Source organism: Streptopelia decaocto (genome assembly GCF_964273445.1).
Source record: "Streptopelia decaocto genome assembly, chromosome: 7".
NCBI lineage: Eukaryota > Metazoa > Chordata > Aves > Columbiformes > Columbidae > Streptopelia > Streptopelia decaocto.
Genome location: NC_138661.1, coordinates 11632442 through 11656633, shown reverse-complemented (window position 1 = coordinate 11656633; position 24192 = coordinate 11632442). Strand labels below are relative to the sequence as shown.

Sequence of the window (24192 nt, the reverse complement as noted above, 5' to 3'; positions counted from 1 at the left end):
TACTCCCTTCTCCCTACGGCCTCCTCTGGGCTGAGCCCATCACGTGCCCCCGAGGAGGGTCCAAGGTCCAGCCGGGCAGGGGCTGTGGAGGTGAGGGCTGGCAGCCTGCTGCACAATGAAGCACCTGCTCTTTCTCCTGGGTGTCTTGCAGCTCCTTGGTGAGTATGCCCAGGGCCTGGCCACCATGGCAAGCAGGGGTGACCGCTGGATGACTTCCTCATTTGCACTTAGGGCAATCCTGCTTCAGAGCAGAGCTGCAGGCTCTTGGCACTTCAGGTGTATCTGTAACGTAAATACAAAAAGGCATTTCCAACAGGACAGAGAGAAGGTGGGGAAATGAGGCTGGGATTAGAGTATTGTGCCTGCTGCACCTCTGCAGTTCTGGTTTTCCTGCTCTTTTTGAAGCCAGCAGCTCTGCACTGCAGGACACATTCTCTATTGAATATGCATGTCGCTTCGATGTTCAAGGACTGCGCTTCCCTGGAGACAAGGCTGATTAAACAGCACGCTGATGTTTCTAGGGCTGTGGAGAGTGCAGGAATGCATCAGAGCAGCTACTTGGGGGAAAAGGCTTTGCCACAGAAGATTAACCTCCGTGGCACCAGAGCCCCTGGCCAGAGGAGATGCTGCTGGAGCTGGGGAGGCACCCTGAGCCAGCTCTGCGCTGTGGTGTGCCCTGAGCTCTCTTCACCCAACGCCTTGCGGCTGCGGGAATGTGAGGTGTGTGTGCAATGTGGCCAGCTGAGCCTTTCTGCTGGATGGAGCTTTAACCTCTCTGTTCCCCAGCTTCTTAGGATGGGAGGGACACACATCAGCCTCAGCAGGGACAGAACAACTTGCAATTGCCATCTGTGGGCTTTCTCCTGTCTTAAGCTCTTTTCAAATCTAAGCCAGCAAGGTGTTTGTGCCCACAACACTGGAAACAGCTGCTCGAGTTCTGTTCTTATCACTGGCGCCCTTTGGCTTCTCAGTGGGTTTTAAAGTGGATTTGGGGCAGGGAGATGTTTGCTGAGCCTGAGCGCTCCTTTGGGCAGCTGACAGCAGTGGCTGCAGCCTGGTGTGGGGCTGGGGGAGCCCCTCTGCACCTTGCACCTGGGCTCCAGTGCCTGTTCCTACATTAGGACTTTCATTCTGGTTAAAAATACATCGTTTCCTCTTTGCCCTGACGTGGCTATGTACAGCAAATGGTCTCAGCAGAGCCTCTGGCAGAGCCAGACAGTGCAAATTACGCTCCGATGCGATCGTTTGAGCTGATAAAGACTCTGCAGAACCTGTTTAGCACAACCAGCCACGTCCCTCCCCATGATTTGGACTAGCAGGGCCCAGGCTTTCTGCAGTGGACCTCCCTTTATCAGCTGGAGTCATCCAGACCCTCTCCTTCCCCAGGCCAGGCTCTGGGGTTCTTGCACCCCCCTGCCCTCTCTTCATCTGACTTCCATTGCCCAAGCCCCACTCCACTGTCTGGTCCCCTCCACCACTGGTTTTCTATGTATTTTTTAGTTTGGTGGGGCTTTCCTCTAAAGAAAATATTATCTATATTAAGAGCATGGTGTTGGTTTTGTTTGTTTGTTTGTTTGTTTTTCCTCTTTTCAGTCTCATAACTCACTCGCCTGAAACCATTTAATTCAGGCTGCTGGAGATTCATCTTCAGCTGAACGTGCATCTCCCAGCCAAGCCTGGGAAATCTCAGGCCAGGAAATCTCCGTCACACTCATGCAAACAGAGCAGGTCAGAATGGAAACCCACCTCTGCCATGGCCTGTCCTTGGCCAGTGGGCTCGTCCCTGCGGGGACCCATGCACAGGACCACCACCATCCTGGCAAACCCCATGGGGACCTGTTTCCCCACCAGCCAGTGTGTCCATCTGCAGGACACAGCTGAATCCTGCCCCTCCAGCCCAGAAAACATGCCACGAGCCTGTGTTTTGCGTTACATGTCCCATAGCAAATGCCCATTCTCCTCTGGCCCTGTCCTTGTGGTCCTGCCAACTCTGCATGCCAACTCCATACCTACTGGAAACACCACATTTGAGTCGTCTCTGCACATTTGATTAATCTGAGTGGCAGCAAAACCCACTGCAATGAATGCTCAGGTACCAGGTGCATGTTATTCCTGCTTACTGCCTGCAGGACTTTCCTGCTTCTCTCTGCCTTCCATGTATTTGTCCCTTACTCCCCTTCAAACCTGGGTGGGTAAAAAGCATAATCCAGCCAAAAAGATCCCTCATGCAGAAGAGGACTGTGACTGCTCAACTGGGAACAGGCAGGGACTGCTCTTGGGTGGAAAATAGCCAACTCTGGCCCAAAAAGGCCAAGCCATATCGTAGAGCATCCTGGAGAGGGTTCCCAGTACCTCCCACAGGTTGGGTTATACTGCTTTCTGTGTTCTTCCCAGCTGCCACTGCTGCTGTGTACAAGCAATGGATCCCCAACACCAATTTCGAAACTGCCTCCAACTGGGATAAAGGCAGAGTCCCCTGTGCCAGTGATGTGGTTCATTTTGAGAAGAACAAGGTATTGGACATTTTTATTGTATTTTTATTTCACTTTTTGTAAAATGCCATCGGGCATTGGAAAAGCCTTTACCTGCTGAGGGAAAGCTCACTTTTACTTTTGCTTTTCTTACAGGTCGTCTCAGTCTTTGTCAGGTCTCCCCACGCATTGACAGACATGGTAAGGCAGTGTGCAGTGGCTCCGGGAGGGCAGTGAGGGTGGGACCTGATGGGTGGCATGTCCCCCTGTGCCCCTCTCCAGGGACTTTGACATTTTGCTCTGTGCTCTGGCCAAAATGAGGATGTCTCAGCTGGGGTGGGGGACAAGAGTCACAGCAGCTGCTCTCTGCACCATTGAGCCACAAAGCACATTTCTGGGATTTTTATCTTTTTTTTTTTTTTTTTTCATTAAGGGAGTGGGGGAAAGCATCCCAAAATCCACTTTCATTTGGAATAAATTAATTCTTCCTCCCCAAAGGAAGGATAAAAGCCCCTCTATGGTACTGAGACCTTGACAGTGGTTTGCTGAGGAACACCAGTCCCTCACGTTACTGATGTGAAGCAGGCTCTAGCCCCAGGCAGAGGCTAAGTGAAGCTGACATCACAATATTTTGAAATGAAAACAAACCATTCTGGGAAATCCCAAAATGTTGGTCAAGAAATTTTCTTTCAACAGTCATTGGGGTTTATATTTTTCTGGCTGTGGCAGGACAAGCACAATGCTCTACTGAAATGCACGTGTAAGGCAAGATCATGGTGGGGGGGTCCCACCTCAGAGGGGTTTCTGAGCAAGCTGGTGTCCCCCAGAAAGAGGAGCCCTGCCAGGAGCTGACTGATAGGCAGCTATGAAAGAACAGGGTCTCGATCCCCACAGTTTGGAGTGTCAAATTTAATAGGGAGGAACTAAAGGGAAAAGCAAACCTGCTGCCCCAACATGCCTGTGCAGGACAGGCCACCGGTGAGCCCCATCCCAGCACTGAGATGGCACAAAATGGGCTGGGTCCTGTCTGTAAATCCTCCTCCTCTGGATGGGATGAGCTGGTGGCCAAGTTTTCTCTCTCAGTTTTAGGGCAGCTTTGCTGTTTATTCAGCCATTAGATCTGAACAAGCCCTTGAAATTTATGTGATGTAATTTGTTCAGACTGTCTATACCACTAATAGTTTTGATGCTTTAATAACACCATGTGCCACATTTAATCCCTCTACAAATATTTGGAGGAGTTACTTTATTTATATGGCATTTTAAATATGAATTTTAGAAGGAAAGAATGTACTGGGGAAATACGTACAAATATAATGTAATAAATGATGTGGAATTTACCTAGAGAAGAAAAGAGCAAAATATCACTCCAGTAGATTTTATTTTACTTACAGCTGGATGTATAATATTTCTAAAGTGCTTTCATCAGAGGCCTGCAAAGTGCATAATTGCAAAGCAGCGTCATTCATTATGGCATGAGCCTTTCACAACCAAGCTAAAGAGCTGGGCTTTGCACAGCTAATTACACCTGTGGCTGTGCTGCTGTGCTGACCGTCCTCCAGCTACTCGGGGGGACATTTCCCATTGTGGCTCAGTGACATGGTCAGGGTGCTGGCTCTCAACTCATCCCAGTCAAAAGATTCTGGTGGGAGCCCCCAGGGACCTTCTGCTGCCCCGGGGTTTCTCTGGGGCCCCGCTGCTGGCAAGCGGCCATGCGAGCTCCAGGGTTACAGTGAATATTATAATCCCAGCACTGTGCAGGAGGGGAGGGCTGGGGGGACCTAAGAATGAATGAATCATCATGGCAGCAGCTGTTCCCCTCTGGTCAAGGGTTTCCCCCACCGCTGCAACAAATTGCACCTCTTGTGAGCAACCAAGCTCTTACCGGGCTATAACTCAAACCGCAGCTTGTACCTTCCTTCTGAGCATCACTGCCACAACACTTTGGAATGAACTGTCCCAGCAAGATTCCTAGCGTGGTGGGTAATATTTCTAATTTCAGCTCAGCCACCTTCCTCCTGTGCATTGCTGTGCTTTGTTGTCACCGGGTGATAAGGAAACTGCCAAGATCAGGGATGAAAAAGGAAAGAAACCCAGCACCTGGGCTGGTCTGCCACTTGTGGGAATGGCGTGAAATTTGGCAACTGGGGGGTTAGAAAATGAATTAGTTGTGAGGCTTTTTGCAGCGAGGCTGGGCTGCACCTGTTCGGCTGCCGACCGTGTCGCGCCAGAGCATTAATCACTTATATCAGCAGGAATACATTAAGCTTTAGAGTCGCCATGGAGATGTTACACAGGCTTTGGCCACAAAAAAAAAAAAGGAGCGTGTTGCTTGCTGTAGTAACACAAAAGGAAATTCATGGCTGGGTAAGGGGCTGGGGTGTCATTGCCTTTTCAGTGCCCTCTGCAGTGGGTGTATGGGGGGATGCTCAGTGCTGGTACCCTGTTGGTGGAGGGGATGCATGAGACCTCCCGTCTGTATTCTCCAGCTGAGTGGAGAGAGACCTAGCGTGCCAAGGGGTCCTCATGTGCCACTGTCAGCTCCCCGTAGACATTTGTATTAAACAAGACACTTCCATTCAGTGTGCCCTCCAGCTTCCCTCCATATCCGTCCCAGGAGGGCACCAGCCGAGTGCCGGGACCTGCTTTCTCGGGAGGAGGCCGGGGTTGTTGGGGCAGGCAGCCCACCTCCCCTCTCAAAGGAAACCCATTTATCATGCAGCTCAGAGGTTATTATTTGGTCTGAAGTTTGGAGTGGGTCCCTAATTCAGCCACACATTGAATCCAAATCCAGCTTAAGCGTAAGTGACTTTGAAGCACAAGTGTTGTGATTAGGTTGGATTTTCTATGGTGTTTAGCTGCCTAAAGATGCAGATCAGTATTTAGCCAGCTTTCAGAGGCACCCGGGGCTTAATCTGCGAAAAAGATGAAGGTCCTCATGGTGGTGGTGCATGACGTAGGTTCTTGAGGGCAAGGCGGGCTTTGGCTTTACTTGTCTTCCAGCTGGGGGAGCACACTTCTCCCTGAGGATTGGGACACTCTGGCTGTGGCTACGCTCACAAAGGCAGCCAGGCCAGGACACAGCTGTGGCTGCCAGCCCTTTGTTTGCCTTGATAGCACCAGCCCTGGCGCAGTCTGTGCCGGAGCCGGCCAGCACCACCGTACGGCCCAGGGATGGGTGATGCCACTTGCTATTTTTGGGATGGCAGGAGTCAGATTCAGCCACGTGGGCAGAGCAGCCTTGCTCAGCCCTCGCCGTGCCAGGGTCAGGGCACTGGCCTGGGGTTATTCGGCAGCGCCAGTATCACCTTTCCAGCTCTGCCTCTTCACTGAACCCTGCCATGGTGGCAGCAGCTGCCTGCACCCCCTCCCTGCCTGCACCCCCTCCCTGCCCGCCTGGTGAGGGGTTGCAAAGGCTGGGTGAGGGTCGGGAGCGTGTGGGGCACTGCAGTCTAACCAGGGACATCTCACCCAGCCTTATATTTTTAGCTGCCTAATTGCGAGAGCAGAATGTACTCGGCTTTGCTGCAGGATGCTCCCGCTCGCTCGGTTCCTGGCAGAGATTGATCTCGAAATGCCAATTGCTCTCCAGGGGCTCTGGCTCTAATGAATTGCCAGGGTTTGCACTCGTCCCAGGCACTGGCACTCCCTCCCCCCCTGTTTCCCAAACAGCAGGGTAACGAGACATCCAGAAAACAGAATATTTTTCCTTCTGAGATGAAGGTAGAAATTTCACGGGTGTGAGTGTGTACGTGTGCATGTGCCAGCACTTCATTACAAGCCCGAATCCTGCAGGCTTTTCTCATGCAGCGTTCCCGCTGAAGGTTTGCCCTAGGAAAGGAGTGCAGAAAACAGCCTTTTGCAGTCACCTCCCTGGGTTTATTTGCTCCTTGCAGGCTAATTTCCAGCAGAAGGAGCTATTAAAGCCTATGATGAGCAGAGCAGCTTGCCGGCTTCCCAGGCTGGGGCAGGTCTGGCTGGGCAGCCGCTCCATGCACCAGCTGTCATCCCTCAGTGCCAGGTACGGCTCCCCTGCCTGCACCTCCAGCCACTTTCTGGCTCCCCCTGAGCTTGTCTGTGGAGGGAAGTTTGTGAAAATGAGCTAATCATCTAACCTGAAATGGGTATGGGCAAATGGCTTTAAGCATCTGTGTGCCTTCTGCATCCAATAACTCAAGTGTCTCGGTCTGGTTTACCTTACTATGCTCCTGAGGTCCTGCTGATGTCCCCATGTCCCCTGGAACACCCTGCTCGGACTTGTTTAGCTTTGCATCTGGAGGTGTGCACTGTGGGCCTGCAGTGAAATTAATGACCCTTTGGGGCCTGTTGCTTTATTTTATCTCCTGATGGCTTTTATGGGGCTCTGTGGGCTGATCTGGGAGGGGGGTGTGCCAGGCAGAACCTGCACAGAAAGGCCAGGAGCTACAGCTCCTTTGCAGGGGTGGGCAGGATTGTGGTGTTGCAGGAACCTGGTGTGTTGGGTCACCCAATGCCAGGAGATGTGGTGGCAAGGCCAGCTTGGGCAAGTGGTGCAGGGAACCTGTGCCCTGAAATGTAACATAAAATGTGACAAGCAGACACAGCAGAGGAACCAGCTCCTGCATTAATGAGATTGCGGACGCACTGCTACCAGAGGACCCTGCCTTCCAGGAGGGGGAGGCAGGGACACCGGCAGGGGAGGGCAGCCAAGTGCCTCGTTAGCTTGCAGAGGATGGCACTGAAATGATGACATCCCGCTGGCGTGCTGCTCCTTTGCCTGTGCCACCACCTGCTCCGGGAGGCAAAAGCAGAGGGGCGAGTTATTGCTGGGAGCAGAGGAGGCGATTGGGGGATTGGACTAGATGATCTTTTGAGGTCCCTTCCAATCCCAAACATACTGTGATACTGTGAGGGCTGGTGGGCATCTTCTGCCCACCATAATGGGTTCTGTGGAGAGGAGCACTACCTTCTGTGCCACACTGCACCAACCTGCCTGAGCGTGGGCTTCACGGGGATAAAGACTGTGTTTCTTGCCTGGTTTTCTTGGGATGGTAAAGCCCCGTTCCTCACAGGGGCATGTGCCTGGGCAGGGAGCTCTTTGGGCAGCAAGGTCCTAGTCCAGCAGCAAGTAACCCTCCTCAGCTGACCCAGAGGTGCCAGGGTGGTCCCAGGTCACCCTGCCTCACCAGCCTCTCTCGCAGGGGATCTGCAATAGCTGTGCTGGGATCAGGGGCCGTAGCGGGGACAGGCCAGAGCCGGTGGTGAGCACAGAGTGGTGTGTGTGTTTAGGGGAAGGACAGTGGCCCAAGGATGCTGATGGGAGCTTCATCCAGGCAGGAAAGCGAACAAACAAACCCAAGAGAGAATTTGACGAGTGAGCCCCTGGCAACATTCTAGCGCTGCCAGAGGGATTCACCTGTGGATGGATCTGGCCCTGTGCCTTCCTGTGGCCTGCACCCAGCAGCTGGATCCTACCCAAGCACCTGCATACCTGTCTGTGCTCAGAGCCCCCTGGCCCACATGGGTGTTGGGAAAACTCCCACCTGCAGGCAGCACAAAGAATTTTCCCTGAGCATGAATGCCTGTGGTGGGTTACAGCACTCCATGTTGAAGAAATAACACACTCACATCCTATCCCAGCCATGTTTTCCGATGGGGTGCCACCGGCACTAGCTCCTGAGCTGCTCCCTGGCTGGGTGCTGGGCGAGGGAAGGTACCTGGCAGCCGTGTGCATCTCTGGGTACCAGCCTGCTCACTGGTGCACCCATAGGTGCAGTGCTGCAGAGCCCAGCGTGCTCGTGCAGTCTTGGTGTTGGGTGATGGGGATGGTGGCACCATCTCACCTGAGCAAGGCATTCAGATGTGTTGATGCTGAGAATTAAAACAAGGCTGGGGGAAGAGCTGGCTGCAATCAAGAGCATTGTTCACCTGGGTTCAGAGCAGAAGTGCTGCGTTGTTTCCTGTGCTGATGATGGTGACAGGTCAGTCACACTGCTGCTGTCAGTTATCTCAGCCTGATGCTCATGAATCCAGCAGAGTCAGGATGTGCCCCGGAGGCTGGTTCAAAGCCACTCAGTACAAAAGCCACCTCTCAGGCCTTTGCTGTTTTTTTCTTTTGCATTTCAGAGGTTAGTTTCATTTTCATTTATGCATTGGGGCAGTGGGATTTCTTCTCAGTGGTGCAATGCTGTGGTTGCAAATGTGGTGACTCTGGGCTAAGAGCCACATGGGGTCTTTCCTCTTTTTTTTTTTTTTTCTGACTTTGATGAGAAAAATGATGACTGTGTTTCAGTTGTCATTACACACGATAACAATGATCGAGGAGATGTCATTTACCAGTAACAGGGATGGGAAATGACTAATGGGACTCTAAGCTGGCTGTATTAATGGTCCTGAAGTACATGTTGGCAGGAGCAAGGGAAAGCAGATGAAACGGCCAGCTTTTTGGCTCTGGTCCTTTGGTACATGTCATTTATTGGTTCAAAATGTACTTGGAAAGTGGCCCAGCCTGTATGCATTTTCTATACTAAGCTCCAAAATGCAGAAAGCCACTGCCCAACCAGAATCTCCATTTGTCCTCTGCAGTGGGCTGAGATGCTTAACTTATGTTAGGAAAAAAGAAAGGGCAAATTATTTACAAATGAAGCTCCACTGGACAACAGAGCCACTTCTGAAATGTTGCCCAGTGGCGTGCATCTTGGAGAGGGCTGGTGGCAGATGGGCAACATGTCCACCTTGATAGGCAAGGAGATGTAGCTGCAGGGACCAGCCTCAGAGACTCCTGCTGTGAAGGCCCTTCTTGCATTTTGTCTTTGTGGACATAAGCTGACTCTGTTCCCTGGCTCACATCGTGTCGCCTTGCGTGTTAATTCCAGTGCTGGTGCTAATAGTGTTTGGGCAGTCCTAGAGTGTGAAGGGGTCAGTGGCTGGGACACCACGTGTGCTGTGGGACTCTTATTGCCCTGCCACACTCAAACTCACGTGGACAGTTTCCTCTGGGCTTGAGAAGTCCAACCAGCCTGGAGTTTTGGCCTCAGTGGTGGAGTGGGATCTCCAGTGGTAGCTGGAGAAGCTGCTTCCTCTCCAGAAAGCCCAGAGGCCAGTGTCTCCAGAGCCCTGCATAGATGCTGCAGGTGTGAGGCAAGTCTAGCATGAGACATGTTGTTCTACCTCTCCCCACGGGCAGGATTGGTGCTGTGAACACTTGGTATGCACTGCTGACTCTGCATTTGCTCCACACCCCATCCAGACCCTGCTGACCTGGGCCCTCCCAGGCACAGGAGGACGAGACTTTGGTTGGTCATTGGACCAGCATCTGTGCATCTGTATGTGCACATGCGTGTGCACCTCTAACCAACCAAGCCCACCTCATCCATGTTCTTGCCACACTGAACTCAGCCACGCTGTGTGAATCCTTACCAGGTTTTCCTTGCTTTCCTTTGTGCATAGTGTGTGCACAAAATGCTTTTGTGTTGCTCTCTAGAGCAGTGTGAGTGACGCAGCTTACAAATGTAGGCACATATTTGCCTAAGTGTTGTAGGCACATGTTTGCCTAAGTGCCTTTTTTCTCCCCCTAGTTAATTTGTGAAGATCTAAATGAACAGCTCCCCTGGACAGGAAAGCTCATTGTGTCCTGCATGGTCCCTGCAGGGTGTCTGGGAAACTGTGACCCACAGCTATAGCCAAAGAATTCGGTAACTCTGTAGGGGAAGGAGCTGTCAGTCAGACAGGCATCAGAGCAGGGACTTCCCAACCCAGTGGTGTGGATCCAGCTCAACACTCACAAATGCCAACTCCTGCAGCCTGGGAAAGCTAATAGAGTCCAGCCAGTCATGGCCCAGCTGCACCAACCGTCCCTGTCACCCGCAGCTGATCTCTCATTTTAATTCCTCCACCCAAAGATCCCTGGAGCTACAGGCCCAAGTGGCCACATGTGACTGCTGAGAAGAGCAGTTTCATGCTGCGGTGGTGAAACAATCACTGCTTCCCATCCAAAACCCATCCTGAGCAGCTCAGGACCCCAGCAGCCAGCTGGCCACACTCCCTGCTTGGCTCCATCAGCAGGCTGCAGGGTGGCAACCCGCAAACAAGGCAAGAGGCAGCGGTGAGGGGCTCCAGCTTGAGATAGACCAGCCAGTTTGGGACAGCAACACTGGTGATACCTGCCCTGGATACTGGTGGTAGCCATCTGCCCCAAAGTGTCCTACTTCCTTGGGACAAGTGTCCCAATTCTTGTGTGGGTTTACAGAAAACAAGCCATGGCACTTCTGAAGTGAAACACCTTGTGAAAGCTGTTGGTGACATAGACCTCATCCAGCTCAAAGCAGGCTAAGTCCTGAGCCTCAAAACGTCACTAGGCACAGCTTTTATATCTGCAGCTAAAGGGCATGTTGCCATTCTTATCCTGGCAGACCTTTCAGCCTCTTTCAGTGCTTTAGTATTGGAAAAATTTGCTTTAGTCAAGAGTAAGACAGATTCAGAGAACATGATTGCACCGTTTCCAGTTAGGCACTGAACACGCTATGGTCTGATGGAGAGGTTTCTACAGGCAAAGGCTTCTGCCAGACCCATGGGGCAGATGGCACCCACACCTCAGCTATTCACCTTATTATCGTCTCTTCTCCAGTCCAACGTGTGGAAGTACAAGGTCTGAAGTGGGTGGTGCACAGCAGCACTGTGGGGCTCTTCTCGGTAGCAGCCACCCTCTGCTCTCTGCCCTGGCTTTTCATGGTTCCTGAACCAAGAAGGGGACTAAGGCTATGGCCTTCAAAGCATGGCACCAAACTTCTAAACAGCTGCCTATGGCTTTGGGATGAGGAGCTTTTCGCCATGTCCACCCCTCCAGCCAAGGTGGTACCTGTATGGGACAGTGCATCCTCAAGCAAGACTGCCCAAGGACAGAGAGCTATCGCAGCCACCCGCAGCAGTCATTCACAAGACTTGCTTTCTCTAACCTAAATGCTTATTTAAAGAGCAATTAAGTAGATGAAACCTTAAAATCTCATATAACGTGCACAGGCCCCAGTGCATTGGCATAACACAGCCCTCGAAAGCTTCCAGATACTGTCTGGAGAGCAATGCTAAAACCCTGGATAAGGTTAGAGGAGAAGGGAGCACTGAACATCACTTCTTGACGTGAAAATACTGGGGCGAAAACCTGACTTTCTCCTTGGAAGTTTCTAAGTGGAAAATAAGATGAGATGGGCTGAATAACCCATGTGCTGTGAACGAGTCGCCTGACTCGGTTGTTTGCCAAGGCCAGTCCCAGAGTCAGCAGTGGTGGCTGGTGACCCAGGAGGCCACAGCTCCTGGCTGAAAGGACCCTGTGGTGAAGTTCCACTCGTTGAGGTGGGCAGAGGTCATCCTCACGCTCTGCAGCAGAAGCCTGGCCAGGCTGAAGCCAGGCAAACATGTTGACACCAACTGCCTGCTGGTGATGTCCTACCCAGTGGGTACAAGAAGAGGGTATAGTTATGTTAAACCGCACCAAACACCACTGTTTGCTTTCCTTAGCTCCAGCGAGCATGAATCCACTAGCTGATACCCCCTGAGCATCACTTGGGCTCCTGAGTTGTTTTTCTGAGGGGCAAGCACAGCCCCTGCAGATGGGAACCCATTAAGCAAGGGGACCTCTGGGCCTTTGCAGAGTAAGGTTGGATTTTTCTTGTCATACCAATGTGTAAAGCCATTTCTGAGCTGATGGGAGTGTGTGTGCAAGAAAAGGAAGGAGCTGTTGAAAGAGCTTATTTTGCTTTTTCCTTGTTCTTGCTTCCCTGAAGGCTTCATGCTTTTCTGTGTTACTGGAAGATAATGTCAAACTGTCTCTCCACATCACAGTGTCCCCATCTGTAAAAATGGGAGATGATACTTTCCCATTAACGTGGGGCACGGCGAGGGTAACATCTAATGACTGTAAAGTGCCTCGAAGACAGCAAGTGTAATAGGCAGCCTAATAATTAGCACTGTTATTTGATTACAAGCCTGGGTGGCTGGCAGCGGGACCGCACAGTAACACTCAGAATCTCTTCATCTAGTACCTGCCCCTGAACGGAGAATTCATGCTGGCATCTGGCGCAGGATTTGCAGCTTTTGATGGCAGCTGGGATCCAGGCTGTGACTCAGGTATTTTGTGCTCAGACCAGTCAGCCCATCAGCCCATGATTAATCATGTAAATTCAGCCCAAACGCTTCTACAAAGGTCTTTGCTGTCCCACCTCAGACCACAGTGAGTCACTCCTGTTTTAATACCTACTTTTCCTTTCTTGACCTCCCTAACACCAGATCTTTTTTTCCTGCTAGATCACCTGTCTTCTAAAAAACTAATTATAGCAGAGAAGCCTTTGAAGTAGTAGCATAGAGGCAAATATTGTTTGTATTTTACCCTGTCTATTAAGCATGTAGCCACATCAAAGCACTCGTTTTATTTGCCATGGTATTTCTAAAGAAAACTGGTTAGGAATTACACACAGGTGAGCTGAACTGCAGCCATCACAGGCATTTTGGTGCAAGCTCATCCTTCCCTCCCCGCTCAGCCTCCAGCCCAGGTTTGCAGTGACTGGGGCAGTGGGTTTGTTAGTCTGAAAGCTGTTTGCTAGGAGATGTATTTTGGGTATTTAAGAGCTACCTGATGCTTTCAGTGGCAAGCAACTTTTTAGTTTGGCTACAGGAAAGGAAAAGTCCAAGAGAAGCACCTGTGCCTGTGCTCTGACTGGCAAAAAAACCAAACCAAAACAAAACAGAGATAAAGCCCAAACAGGTCTTTCCAGAGGAAGGACTGTAGCATCAGGCTACCTGGAACCACTCCGAAATCTCTCACTCTGTTTTTCTGCTTTGGGGCTGTCTGCCTCCCATCAGGGACGCTCTGGCAGCTATGCTTCGCACTGGGCTTTTCCTGCTGCTCTCCTGAAATCAACAGTTGTTTCTGGGGCAACTTTCACAAATTGATTCTTTTAAAGCATGGTTTTAAAGCAAATGCAAATAGTTCAGTCAATAAATGTCTGCACGCTAACTGAATCGGTAAGGATTCAACCCTTGGGGAAGGGTGAGAAGGAAGCAGGGCACTGTGTGGTGGTACTGACTGTGACCAAAGGGAGATGGTTAATGGTTAAATAATTAATGGCTTACTGGTTTTGAGGTTACCTTCTCAGGGGAACAGGGCTGGTCATGTTTCCGCAGGCCTCCCAGGCTGCTTGGAAATGGATGTGAATTATCATACCCATTTTTATCTTTTATTTTAGCTGTTACGCAGCATTTGGGCTCTGTGGCTGTTTTTCTCCCTAACCATAAGGGTCAGCTTTGAAGAAGGGGTGGGAAAATGTCCTGTGGGATCTGGGGCTGCGTGTCTGCAGCCAGGAGTGGGGTCTGGGCTGATTTGCAGAGACCCCAGCCCTGAGCACCAGAAAGCTGTGCCAAGCACCCACTGGGCTTCAGGAGGTGCCTGCAGCAGCCACTGGGAAGGTGATGCCATGGTCAGCCCTTCACTCCCTGCACACGGGGTGGCCTCCTCTGCTTTGGACAAAGCAGCGCCTGGTTGTATCAGCCCATATGCCTCCAGTGAGCCTGAAGATTTGGGTCTGGGTCACTCTCAACCTCTCCTGTTGCTTTCCCAGGTGTAACAGTGAGGTTTGTCAATGCCGAGGACCACGCGTGGTTTGACCCCACACTGTGGCAGGTTGTGTCTCCCAGCAGGGAGCTTGAGCCAAGTGGACGCATTTTTTCCATGGATGAGGAACGTGTCCCATGCCACTATGACGATGTTATCTTCCAGCCCCAAACATCCTTCCGGGTAAACATCGACTCATCACAGCAAGTGATTCATCTCCGCAGTATCTCTCTCATGGGCCAGGTAATGCAGGGATGCTGAGAAATGGTCGTGACACCTCCTTGCCACAGCCCCAGAGCAGGTCAGGAGAGGAAGGACCAGCCGGGGATGGAGGAGCAGTGCTGCACGGGGGGATGGGGTGCTCCCACAGCCCTGCAGCTCCATGGGCCCCTGCTGCTGCACATTGTCTCGATGATTTTTTTTTTTTTTCCTCTACTGCTTTGTTATCACCTCCCTCCCTGTGCTGTGGGAGCACAGACCACCTCAGTATTCACATTAAAAAAAAGCCAATGTGCCTGGGTCAAAAAGCTGAGAAACAGCATCTTTTTGAGTGCCCAGGAGCTGCTCCTTTCCCAGGCACGTGTCTGCAACCACTTTGCTCAGGGACCCTCTAAGGACACCTCCCTCCCACCCCCAACCTTAACACAGCCCATGGCCTGGCCTCCCAGTTTTGCTTCGCTACTGCTCCTTAATTGATCTGAGGAATAATTATAGAAATGCTGGCAGCCTGCTGTGCCTCAGCCCGGGAATCAGGCACACGACAAGCCCCTTCCATCGCTGGTCGGAGGAGTGAAAGATCACAGGCAGCAGTAAACATACGCTCCTTCCAGGAGTGGGAGATGCAGCAGACATTTCATAAGTTATTTATTATTTCTATGACTGCACTGCCTGGGATCCACCACTTCGGGGCCAATCATCAGGCAACTGGGTTTTGACCTCAGCTGGTGTCCAGGCAGATGCAGGTGAGTCTGGACAAGGCAAGACCCCGATGGAGCTCAGTGGGAGCGCACGCAGCCCTGGGGATGCAGAAGTGGGTGGTCCTGGGTGCTCAAAGTCATGCCAGTCCCGATGATGCCCATGGACCACCCCACAGCACGTTATCCCTCACAAATCCACCCCACCAGGAACTGCAGCTGGGGCAGAGGCTGCTGCTGAATGGTGAGATGGAAGGAGAAAATGCTTTTTTTTTTTTTCGTGATTATAGCATATTCCCTAAAAACTGACCTTATAGGTTACTTTGTGTAGCCAGCCCACTCCTTACTCTCTGTGTGATATTTTCACCTCAGGGCATGAGAAATCCTGCTGTCCCAGTGCATGGAGAAGCCTCCCATGGAAGGCAGTGGGTGAGACATTTAACCATTGGCTTGGTAGGACAAGGCTGGTCAGTCCAGCTCAGTCTTTGCTAATGCCGAGCCCACTGAAATGCTTCCCAGATTGAAGGAAAACACCACAGATCCAGTCCCTTCCTCCCAGACTTAAAAGCTGATAAACTGAATTCTGTGGTCCAGCTGAAAGAGGGAAAACAAGAAGAAGAAAAGCCCAGATATCTCATGATTTATTTGTGGTCCTTTTTTTTAGTTTTAAATCAGAAAGGGTTTTCCTGTTGGCCTCTTAGAAAAGCCCAAATGATTGTAGTGGCAGAATTTTCTTGATGCACTCACCACCTGTGGTGGGGCTGCCTCAGCTGGCCATCAGATGTGACATTGCACATCCAGGTGTCACAGCCGGGTGCCTGGGGACAGCACTGGGACCTGGTTGGGGACACTAACCCGCTTTGCTGCTCTTTCCCACTCAGGAGTTCAGCAGCCCTGAGGCCTGGGCTGAGTACCTGAGGGGCCCCTCTGCCCCGCTGCACTTTCATGGCAATGGCACCCTCCAGGTGACGGGCACCGGCTGTCCCGACAAGTCCGGCTGTGTCTGCGGGAACACCCTGGTGAGTCCTTCCATTATAACTTAAGGGGAGTGCCACTGCAAGTTTGGGGGACAAGATGGAGCGAGGGACTGATGCTGCCCTGTTCTCCTTTAGGATGGCCACCGCATCTGCACAGCCCTGCTCAGGGCATCAGGCAGGCAGTGCCCAGCGCTGACATGCCAGAGCCCTTTGCAGCCCCTTGGCCACTGCTGTGGGGTCTGTGGTGAGTGGGGGCATGTCCCTATTCCTCCTCCCTATTGCACCAGCCCCCTTCCTCTGGCTCTGCAGGGGAAAACTGGGTGTAGGGGTTGTTGCTGGTTTGGGTGCTCGTGGGCTGAAGTTTTGCTGTGGCACTGCTCCCATGGGTTCCATCCACAGGTCCCATCTGCATCCCACTTGCCACCATCCCAGGGCATCTCTCTGAAACATCAGCCTGGACTTTGGGAGCCTGTTCTGACTTGCAGCCCTTCGTCCCTGTCTCTGGTTTATCCTGTCAGGATGTCACATCTTGTCAAGCTAATAGGGCTCTGCTGAGTTTATGCAGCGGAAAACATTCAGAAGAAATGCACCTTTTCCACCGTAATGTCAGCTTTCCAACAGCGAGTTTGTTTCATTTCATTTAAAATAAAAACATGCAGATTGACAATGTTCCCTCTGCTATGGGCACTTCTCCATTAATCTACCTAGAAGGTTGTTAAGGGGAATTTTTCATGAACAACTGGTACCCAGATAGTATATTACACCAAATTCGTTGAAATGGCACCATATTTTTCTCTCATGTGCTCTTAAAAGCAGAGCCTCTTAAAGATTTTAGGACAATTTAATATTTCAACAAATACTTACCTGCATCTTTCCCAAGGAAAATCTTTGACCCAATGACTGCAGTGCAATGGCACAGGGAGTGCAGGTGTCCCCTCCTCTTCATCCTCCTTCCAAAGCCAGGGCAGTGTTGCTGAGTCACAGCCTCCCAGCCCCAAAACCAGGTACATGCAGAGCTTCCCGAGGGGGGATGTACAGGAGAAACTCTCCAGTGCAAGCCTCTCTCTGGAATACGGTGGAAACCAAAAGCCTTTGACCAAACCCAGCCAGACCAGTTGCACAAAGGTACCGGAGGGACCTTTCGTGGTAGTTGGAGCTGTGCTACCACAGCAGATCTCTGTCCAGGCTCAGTGATAATGTCTTGTCTGTTTTTGAGCTGCAGGAGCTACTGTTAGCCTGGATTTCACTCCTGATTTTGACTTGCAGAAGTATCGGGACAGACTGGTCCAAACCTTGCTGAACGAGGTATGTCAGCCTGACAGATCAGTGCGGGCTAATGAAACTGCAAACCACCAGCTGTGTCTGCTGGTGACTTGATGCTGGTGTGGCTATCTGGGGGGACATGTGGTCCCAGAGATGCAGGGGCTTCAGCTTCTCTTCCCAACAGCCTGCTGGGCTCACGCCCCATGTTTGGCCTCTTGGATGTGTCAACTTGCCGTGTGGGTTGGTGCAGTCTCCCTTGCTCCCCCCCCAGCCATGGGCCACCTCTCACTGTGCAGCAGGAGCAACTTCTGGTGTGCACACGGGGAAGGATGCGGCACGGCTTGCTGGAAACCCTGGTCTAGAAAACATGGAAGGGTCAGCCAGGAGGTCAGGTGGAGATAACATGGGAGGTCAGCCCATGCTGTTGGGATCATGCATACTTTCTGCAGCACATCCCACAGATTCTGGGAGATCATTCCCAATGCTCAACTGCTTTTTATTCCGCAGTGGGAAAGCACTGGGTGGGTTATCAGCACTGGTCAGCACTCAGATACATGCTCTACAAGTCATCACTCCATGCTGCTACTTGTCAGACGCAGCGTGACATCCTTCCTCCTGGCTGGGAGCTGCCAGGAGGTGGAGGTGTGCCCTGAGTTACCCTGGGAGGATCGATATCAGAGTATTGCTCTATTGATCCCGAGCTGAAAGCCTGCTGCCTGCCCTCCTTCCAGCTGCACGTCTTAATACAGTATTTAATGGGTGTGCTGCATGAAATTGCTTTCTCGGTGCACTTGCTTCTGCAGGGGGATGCTGAGTGCTGAGTGCTGGTCACAGCTTGGAAGGGAGGGAAGATATGAACCACTTATTTGGGCAACCAAACAGCACTGCGGTAACAGGGATGGCAGCCCTGTGATGGAACTTACATGAAGATTTATAGGTGGGCGTTGCTGGTGCATCCGTCATGGCTGTCTGTAGAGGTGACTGATTTCTGCCTATTGCTCTCATGGGCTTTACGTGTTGCCTTGTGTTTTGAAAAGCCCAAGTACGCCGGTGTGCAGATGGCCATATCCAAGGTGCACAAAGCGCAGACCTTCCTGGGACTCATACCCCGAAGCTCCACTCCCCTCATCCAAATCGTGCTGATCGATGACAGGGAGGGAGCACAGACCGGCGCTGCTGCGGCGCAGCTGGCAGCAGATGTCATGGAGGACGTAGCACAGCACGGTAACACTGCCATCCTCCTCAGCGGGTCCCCTGTGGGTGCACCTAAAGCCACTGCTGTCCAGAGCTCTTGTCCCCAGCCAGCAGCCCACACGACAGCCCCATGTCCCTGCTCTTTTACCAGGGATTCACAGGGGAATTAAGTGGCAGCTTGATTGAGGCTCCCTGAGTTGAACACTCCTAAGGTCCTTGTCCTCATCAGTCTAGTCTGGCACAGCTCTAAGCCCTCCTAGCACACACACTCTGTGTTTCTGATGATTTTAGCAGTGAACTTTGCTTACCCAGAAATTTTACTGTTTTAATTATAGTAGTACCGTGGTGTGAGCAGAGCAGAACTGCAGGATCAGAATTATCAAGGTTGGCAGGGAACTCTCGAGACGATCTTTCGTACAGCCCCCTGAGAGCAGGTTGTCCAGGGCTGTGTCTAGTTGTGTTTTGAATCTGCTCAAGGATGGAGACTCCACAACACCTCCAGGCAACCTGTCCCCACAACCGGTCACCTTTGCAGTAAAACTTTTTTTTCTTATGTTTAAGTGGAATTTCCTCTATTTCAGTTTGTGCCCATTGCCTCTTGCCCTGTCAATGGGCACCACTGAGAAGAGCCTGGCTCAGCACTCCAGCTGTGTCTTGCCAGGGCAGAGCAGAGGGGAAGGGTTACCTCCCTTGACCTGCTGGCCACCCATCCTCCTCACGCAGCCCAGAATACTGTTGCCCTTCCATGCCATGTCTGGCCGTGGTTGGCTTGGTACCCACCAGGACCCCAAAGCCCCTCTCTGTAGAGCTGCTTTCCAACCAGAACGCTGTGTGTGGAGGTGGCTGTGCAAGCTGGGGGATGCTGATGAGCGTGCAGACCACAGACAAGGGACCTGGTGGTCTTTGTGTGGGTAGCAGACCCTCATGGGCTTGTCCCAGTTGAGTCGAACCAGCTGTGTATCCCACCCCTGTCCCCAGGAAAAGGTGATCAACTAGGTGAGCAGTGCCAGACCCAGCTGCAGGCTCCCTCTGCCCTGTGTGTGAGTTGGGGTGATGTGCGGGTGTGGGGATGTGTTGCTCTATCTGCTCCTCACCTTGTCTCTTCCTGCCCTTTCCCAGGTGAAGCACTTGGCATTTCAAATGGGAAAATGGAGGTGGCCACTGGCAGCACTTTCAGCGGACAAGTGGAGAGCCATGAATTGAGCAGGACCACAGCAGGGACTGTCTTTGGGCTGCTCTTCGGTCTCCTGTTGCTTGGAGGGATCCTCTTTATCTACAAAAAGGGAAAGCTAAGGTATGGATGGGGCTTCTGCTGGCAGCATGTGGTCAGGCTTCTCCTGCTGAGGGGCAGCTGTCACCCCAAGCTGTCCTTCCAGCTAGCCTGGTGGCACAGGGACATGCAGTGCTGCCCAGAGCTCCCATGGTGGTGGGCATGGCCAGGCAGTCTGCTATACCCAACATTACTGGTTCATAGAGTCGCAGAATGGTTTGGGTTAGAAGGAACCTTTGAAGATCATCTAGTCCAACCCCCCTGCAAGGGGCAGGGACACCTTCCACTAGACCAGGTTGCTCAAACCCCCATCCAACCTGGCCTTGAACACTTCCAATGATGGGGCAGCCACAGCTTTTCTGGGCAGCCTGTTCCAGTGTGTCACGACCCTCATAGTGAAGAATTCCTTCCTTATACATAATGTCAATCTACTCCCTTTTAATTCAAAACTGTTACTCTTTTTCCTCCTGGCTTATTGGAGGTGAGGTCACAGCAAAACACTCTTATATTCTTGGACTGCTACTTCAGCCTCCTCTGTGGCCAGGAGGAGCTGCTTCTTGGCATGGTGCAGGGCTGCTGTAGCTCAGTTGGAGTTCTGCACAGCCTGGTCATGCTGCCCAGTGAAATCTTTTGTTCCTTGTAACCACTGGTTTGCAGCCCTGCCCAGGGATGGAGGACTGAAACTGCCAGCTGCTAAAGAGAAATGCATCAAAATAATTCAAAGCACTCATCCTGTAGCTTTGTAGCCATGAAAGGCCTGACAGCACACAGAAGAAAATGTAACTTCTGGTGCACTAGTTGCTCACGCTGTGCAGAGATCAGTCTGCAGGTCCCAGGGGAGGGATGTCAGGGGACACAGAACCTGACTGCAGGTGGGATCTGGTCAGAAATGTCCCTTCTCCATCGCCTTTTCCCCTCACAGCTCAGACATTGGCTCCAGTAGTGAATAGGGCATGGCAGCAGTGCCAACCTTTGCTCCTTGATCAGGCACCCACATTCATGTGGAGGGTTTTGCAGGGTTTATTGGTGGATGTCTTTGTGCGTGGGGCACTCTGCTGAGCTCATCTCACCTACCCGACTGCGGGCAAATGGGGTGGACCCTCACGATTTATAACCAGTGGGAGGGAATTGCTTAAGTTTGCCTATGCAAAGTTCACTGATATCTGCCAGGGGATGCTGAGCTCCCCAGTGCTTGGGCTGGCTGTATCACAGGCTCACAACCCAGGTGGTTTCTCCCTTCCCGGTTTCTCTGTGGGGCTTACTCGCCATGCAGCAGTGGCCGTGGCTAGGGACGTTTGCCCTGCCACTCGGCACATGCTGACATGACATTTCCTAGCAATAAACCTGCGCCTTCATTTAATTTCTAAATAAAACTCCCAACCCATAATTGCTACCTAATGATTTATCTTCCACTGACACTTCTTTGGATGCCGGACAGGCCTTTGGAACCAGCTCTGTCAGCAGCAGGAGGGAAGTTCGTGTAGCTACAGGAGACGGAGCTGAACCTGAGCCCAGGACATGTCCCCGGCTGACCCGTTCCTGCTGTGCGTCCCTGGGCAGCTCCACGGCAGGTGTCCTTTTAGGAAGTGCTGCCGAGCATCTAGGAGGCATCCGACGCTGGCAGGGATGCTGCAAATTGGGCAGGTGGCTCCGGGAGCCTACAGAGTCTGTCTGCATGCAGCAGAGCCATCCTGCCACCAGCAAAACAGGGAATTCAGCTTATTGCCAGTGAAAAGGGACAGGCACAGACTCCCTGCAGATAATCATAGAATCATAGAATGGTTTAGGCTGGAAAGGACCTTCAAAGGTCTATGTAGTCCAACACCCCTGCAATGAGCAGGGGCATCTTCAACCAGATCAGGTTGCTCAGAGCCCCATCCAGCCTGGCCTTGAATGTTCTCAGGGATGGGGCATCCACCACCTCTCTGGGCAACCTGGGCCAGGGTTTTACCCACCTTAATTGTAAAAAATTTCTTCCTCATGTCTGGCCTGAATCTTCCCTCTTTTAGTTTAAAACCATTACCCCTTGTCCTATCACAACAGGCCCTGCTGAAAAATCTGTCCCCATCTTTCTTACAGGCCCCTTTTAAGTACTGAAAGGCTGTAATAAGGTCTCCCTAGAGTCTTCTCTTTGCCAGGCTGAACAACCTCAACTCTCAGCCTGTCCTCACAGCAGAGCTGTTCCAGCCTTCTGATCTTTTTTGTCGCCTCCTCTGGCCCCCCTCCAACAGGTCCATGTCTATCCTGTACCAAGGGCTCCAGAGCTGGACACAGAACTCCAGCTCCTGCAATTACACTAGCGCAGCTCAAGCCTGTGCCACCGCTGTCACACTGACCAAGTATCGGTGGGCTCTCAGGACCTGTGGTGATGTGTGTGGACCCACTGCTGAGCCTGCTGGCACCAGGGGATGATGCTCAGTGAATGGGAACCTTAGCATAGGAATAATGAAGAAAATAATAAAAGTCATGATGGTGATAAAGGTGATAAAAGGATAACATGATAAAAGTAATGATAAAAGTAATTAGTCCTTGTTGAGATTGCAGTGGGAACAGGTGTGAGCTCTGTGGCAATTCATTTTAGGCCATGCGGGGAAGAGTGATGGCTCTGAAGCAAAATCTGTGCTGCCTCTGAGAAACTCTTCACTCCAGGATACAGGTCCCAGCCCTCCAGGTTTACTGGTTTCTGCTGGATAGGGCAGCTTTTTCCTGGGAAAGGGTAGAAACATCCTGTTTCAAAGCAAGCCCAAAATGTTGTCCCCATGTTTTCCCATCCAGCTCCTGAAGATGCAGTGTTTTAGCTCGGGCTGCTACTGGAATGGGTGGGATGTGGATGGATGATGCCCAGGTCTCTCCCCAGGCTGCCCACCCTGCACATCCCCCGGCCCTGGGACAGAGCGGAGTACCCAGTGTCGCCTGAGCCAGCTGGTGACAAAGGCTTCGACAACCCCATGTTTGATGTGGTGAGTCGCTAATGCTCGGGGACATGAGGTTGCTCGGGGATGTGGGCAGGAGGTGGCAGGGCCCCAGTCAGGGGGGCACCCAGCAGGGCTCCTTCCTCCTTCTCCCAGGCCAGGAGGGGTTTGTCCGATGGTCCCACCTTCCCACAGCTCACCAGCTCCTCGACTGCCACAGGGACTCAGCTCTGGGTGGATTTTGCCAAGGGTTTTGCTTCACTTTCCCATCAGCTGCTTTTCCCTCCCTCACTGCTGCAGGAGCCACCAAGTGCTGACCCTGGAGAGGAGAAGCCACAGGAAATGGCTCCCAAAGACTACCAGGTCTTCTACATCAACCCTCTGTACGATACAAGCGAGACGGAGACCTGACGGCATGGCCTCGTGCCAGAGGCAGCCACCTCCCTGGGGACATCGCTGTCTCTCCAGCCCTCACAGTCCCTCTCATCACTCCTGGTAGGATCTAAATCACAGTCAAGCAGATCCTACCTGAATAAAAGTGTCCATGTGGTGAAGGAAACCACAGCAAACCTTTGCTGTAAGAGTTCAGCTGCGTAGGCACGGCCTCCCGGTGATGCTTCTGTTTTTTAAACTGCATTTTGTAGCTATCAGTCTTTTTTACACAGTTCAACATTGAGATTTGGGTCTCGCGTGACACCTGGGGATGCTGTGGTCTAAAACTCAGCAGTCTGTGCTTTAGCCAGCACCATGCTGGATATGCCCAGGGCACACAGCAGATTGAAAGATGGATCCCTGAATGTGATGAAAATTCAGTGCTCAAACACATTTCAAACTGCAGCCAGAAGCCTTCAGAGTTTGGACCCATTAGCTGGGTTTAAAAGGAGATTATTTTGCATTCCAGCAAGCGCGCTTGGTGCAGGGACATCTCTGCTCAGGGTCCCCGGTTCCTCTTCTCAGGGACCTCACTCCTGTCCCCTGGGCACTGTCACGAGGCGCAGTCCTGAGCAAACAGCTCCCCATCCCCTCTGCTGAGCTGTCTGAGCTTTCTCCTCCCACCTGTGCCCGTCTGACAGTTGTGAGACCCTCTTGGACCTACCTGAGGATTTATCATGTTATTCCCTGCAGTGAGAGAGCATTTCTTCTAGAGGCACAAGGGGAAAGAGGTTCAGTGCCAATGTGGGAGGTCCCTGGGGAGGGGATCAGGCAGGAACCCGATGGCTGGGGAGTCGCGCTGGTCCACTGCTAAGGAGAGTCGGCAGTTGGCACCAAGGGGCCTCGTTAGCAGTGGCGTTTGCAGCCTGGCGTGTGTCAAATATCCTCAGCTGCCTACAACGTCAGGCGGCACTTCATTACGGGAGCAGGTCTGATGGGTGAGGCTGAAATTATGGAGATGTATGCTAATTTATGCAAATTTACACTCTACTGGGTTTTCAGTAGGGCTTGTTGGCATATTCCATAAGGAAGCAGCTATTTTAAGTTTATTATGTTTTGTTCTAGTCTCTGGAAGACATAATCCCTTCTCAAAGGCCTGGGAATTCATCATTAGGTGCATCAGAGCCCTGACAAAGGGTGATGGGCCCTGCTGCCCCCTCCCCTTAGAGAGGCCTCCA

At 52.0% G+C, this 24192-nt stretch overlaps 1 protein-coding gene across 1 annotated transcript; it reads left to right on the top strand.

The window, feature by feature from the left end:
- Positions 1 to 115: 115 nt before the first annotated feature.
- AMN (amnion associated transmembrane protein) lies at positions 116 to 22993 on the top strand (the record flags this gene model as incomplete). Its single annotated transcript, XM_082058735.1, has 12 exons — positions 116 to 158; positions 2395 to 2513; positions 2628 to 2672; positions 12485 to 12572; positions 14060 to 14295; positions 15848 to 15985; positions 16079 to 16187; positions 17166 to 17248; positions 18244 to 18430; positions 19520 to 19694; positions 22528 to 22630; positions 22883 to 22993. 12 exons carry the CDS (start codon positions 116 to 118, stop codon positions 22991 to 22993), a joined length of 1437 nt encoding a protein of 478 aa, XP_081914861.1.
- Positions 22994 to 24192: the final 1199 nt, after the last annotated feature.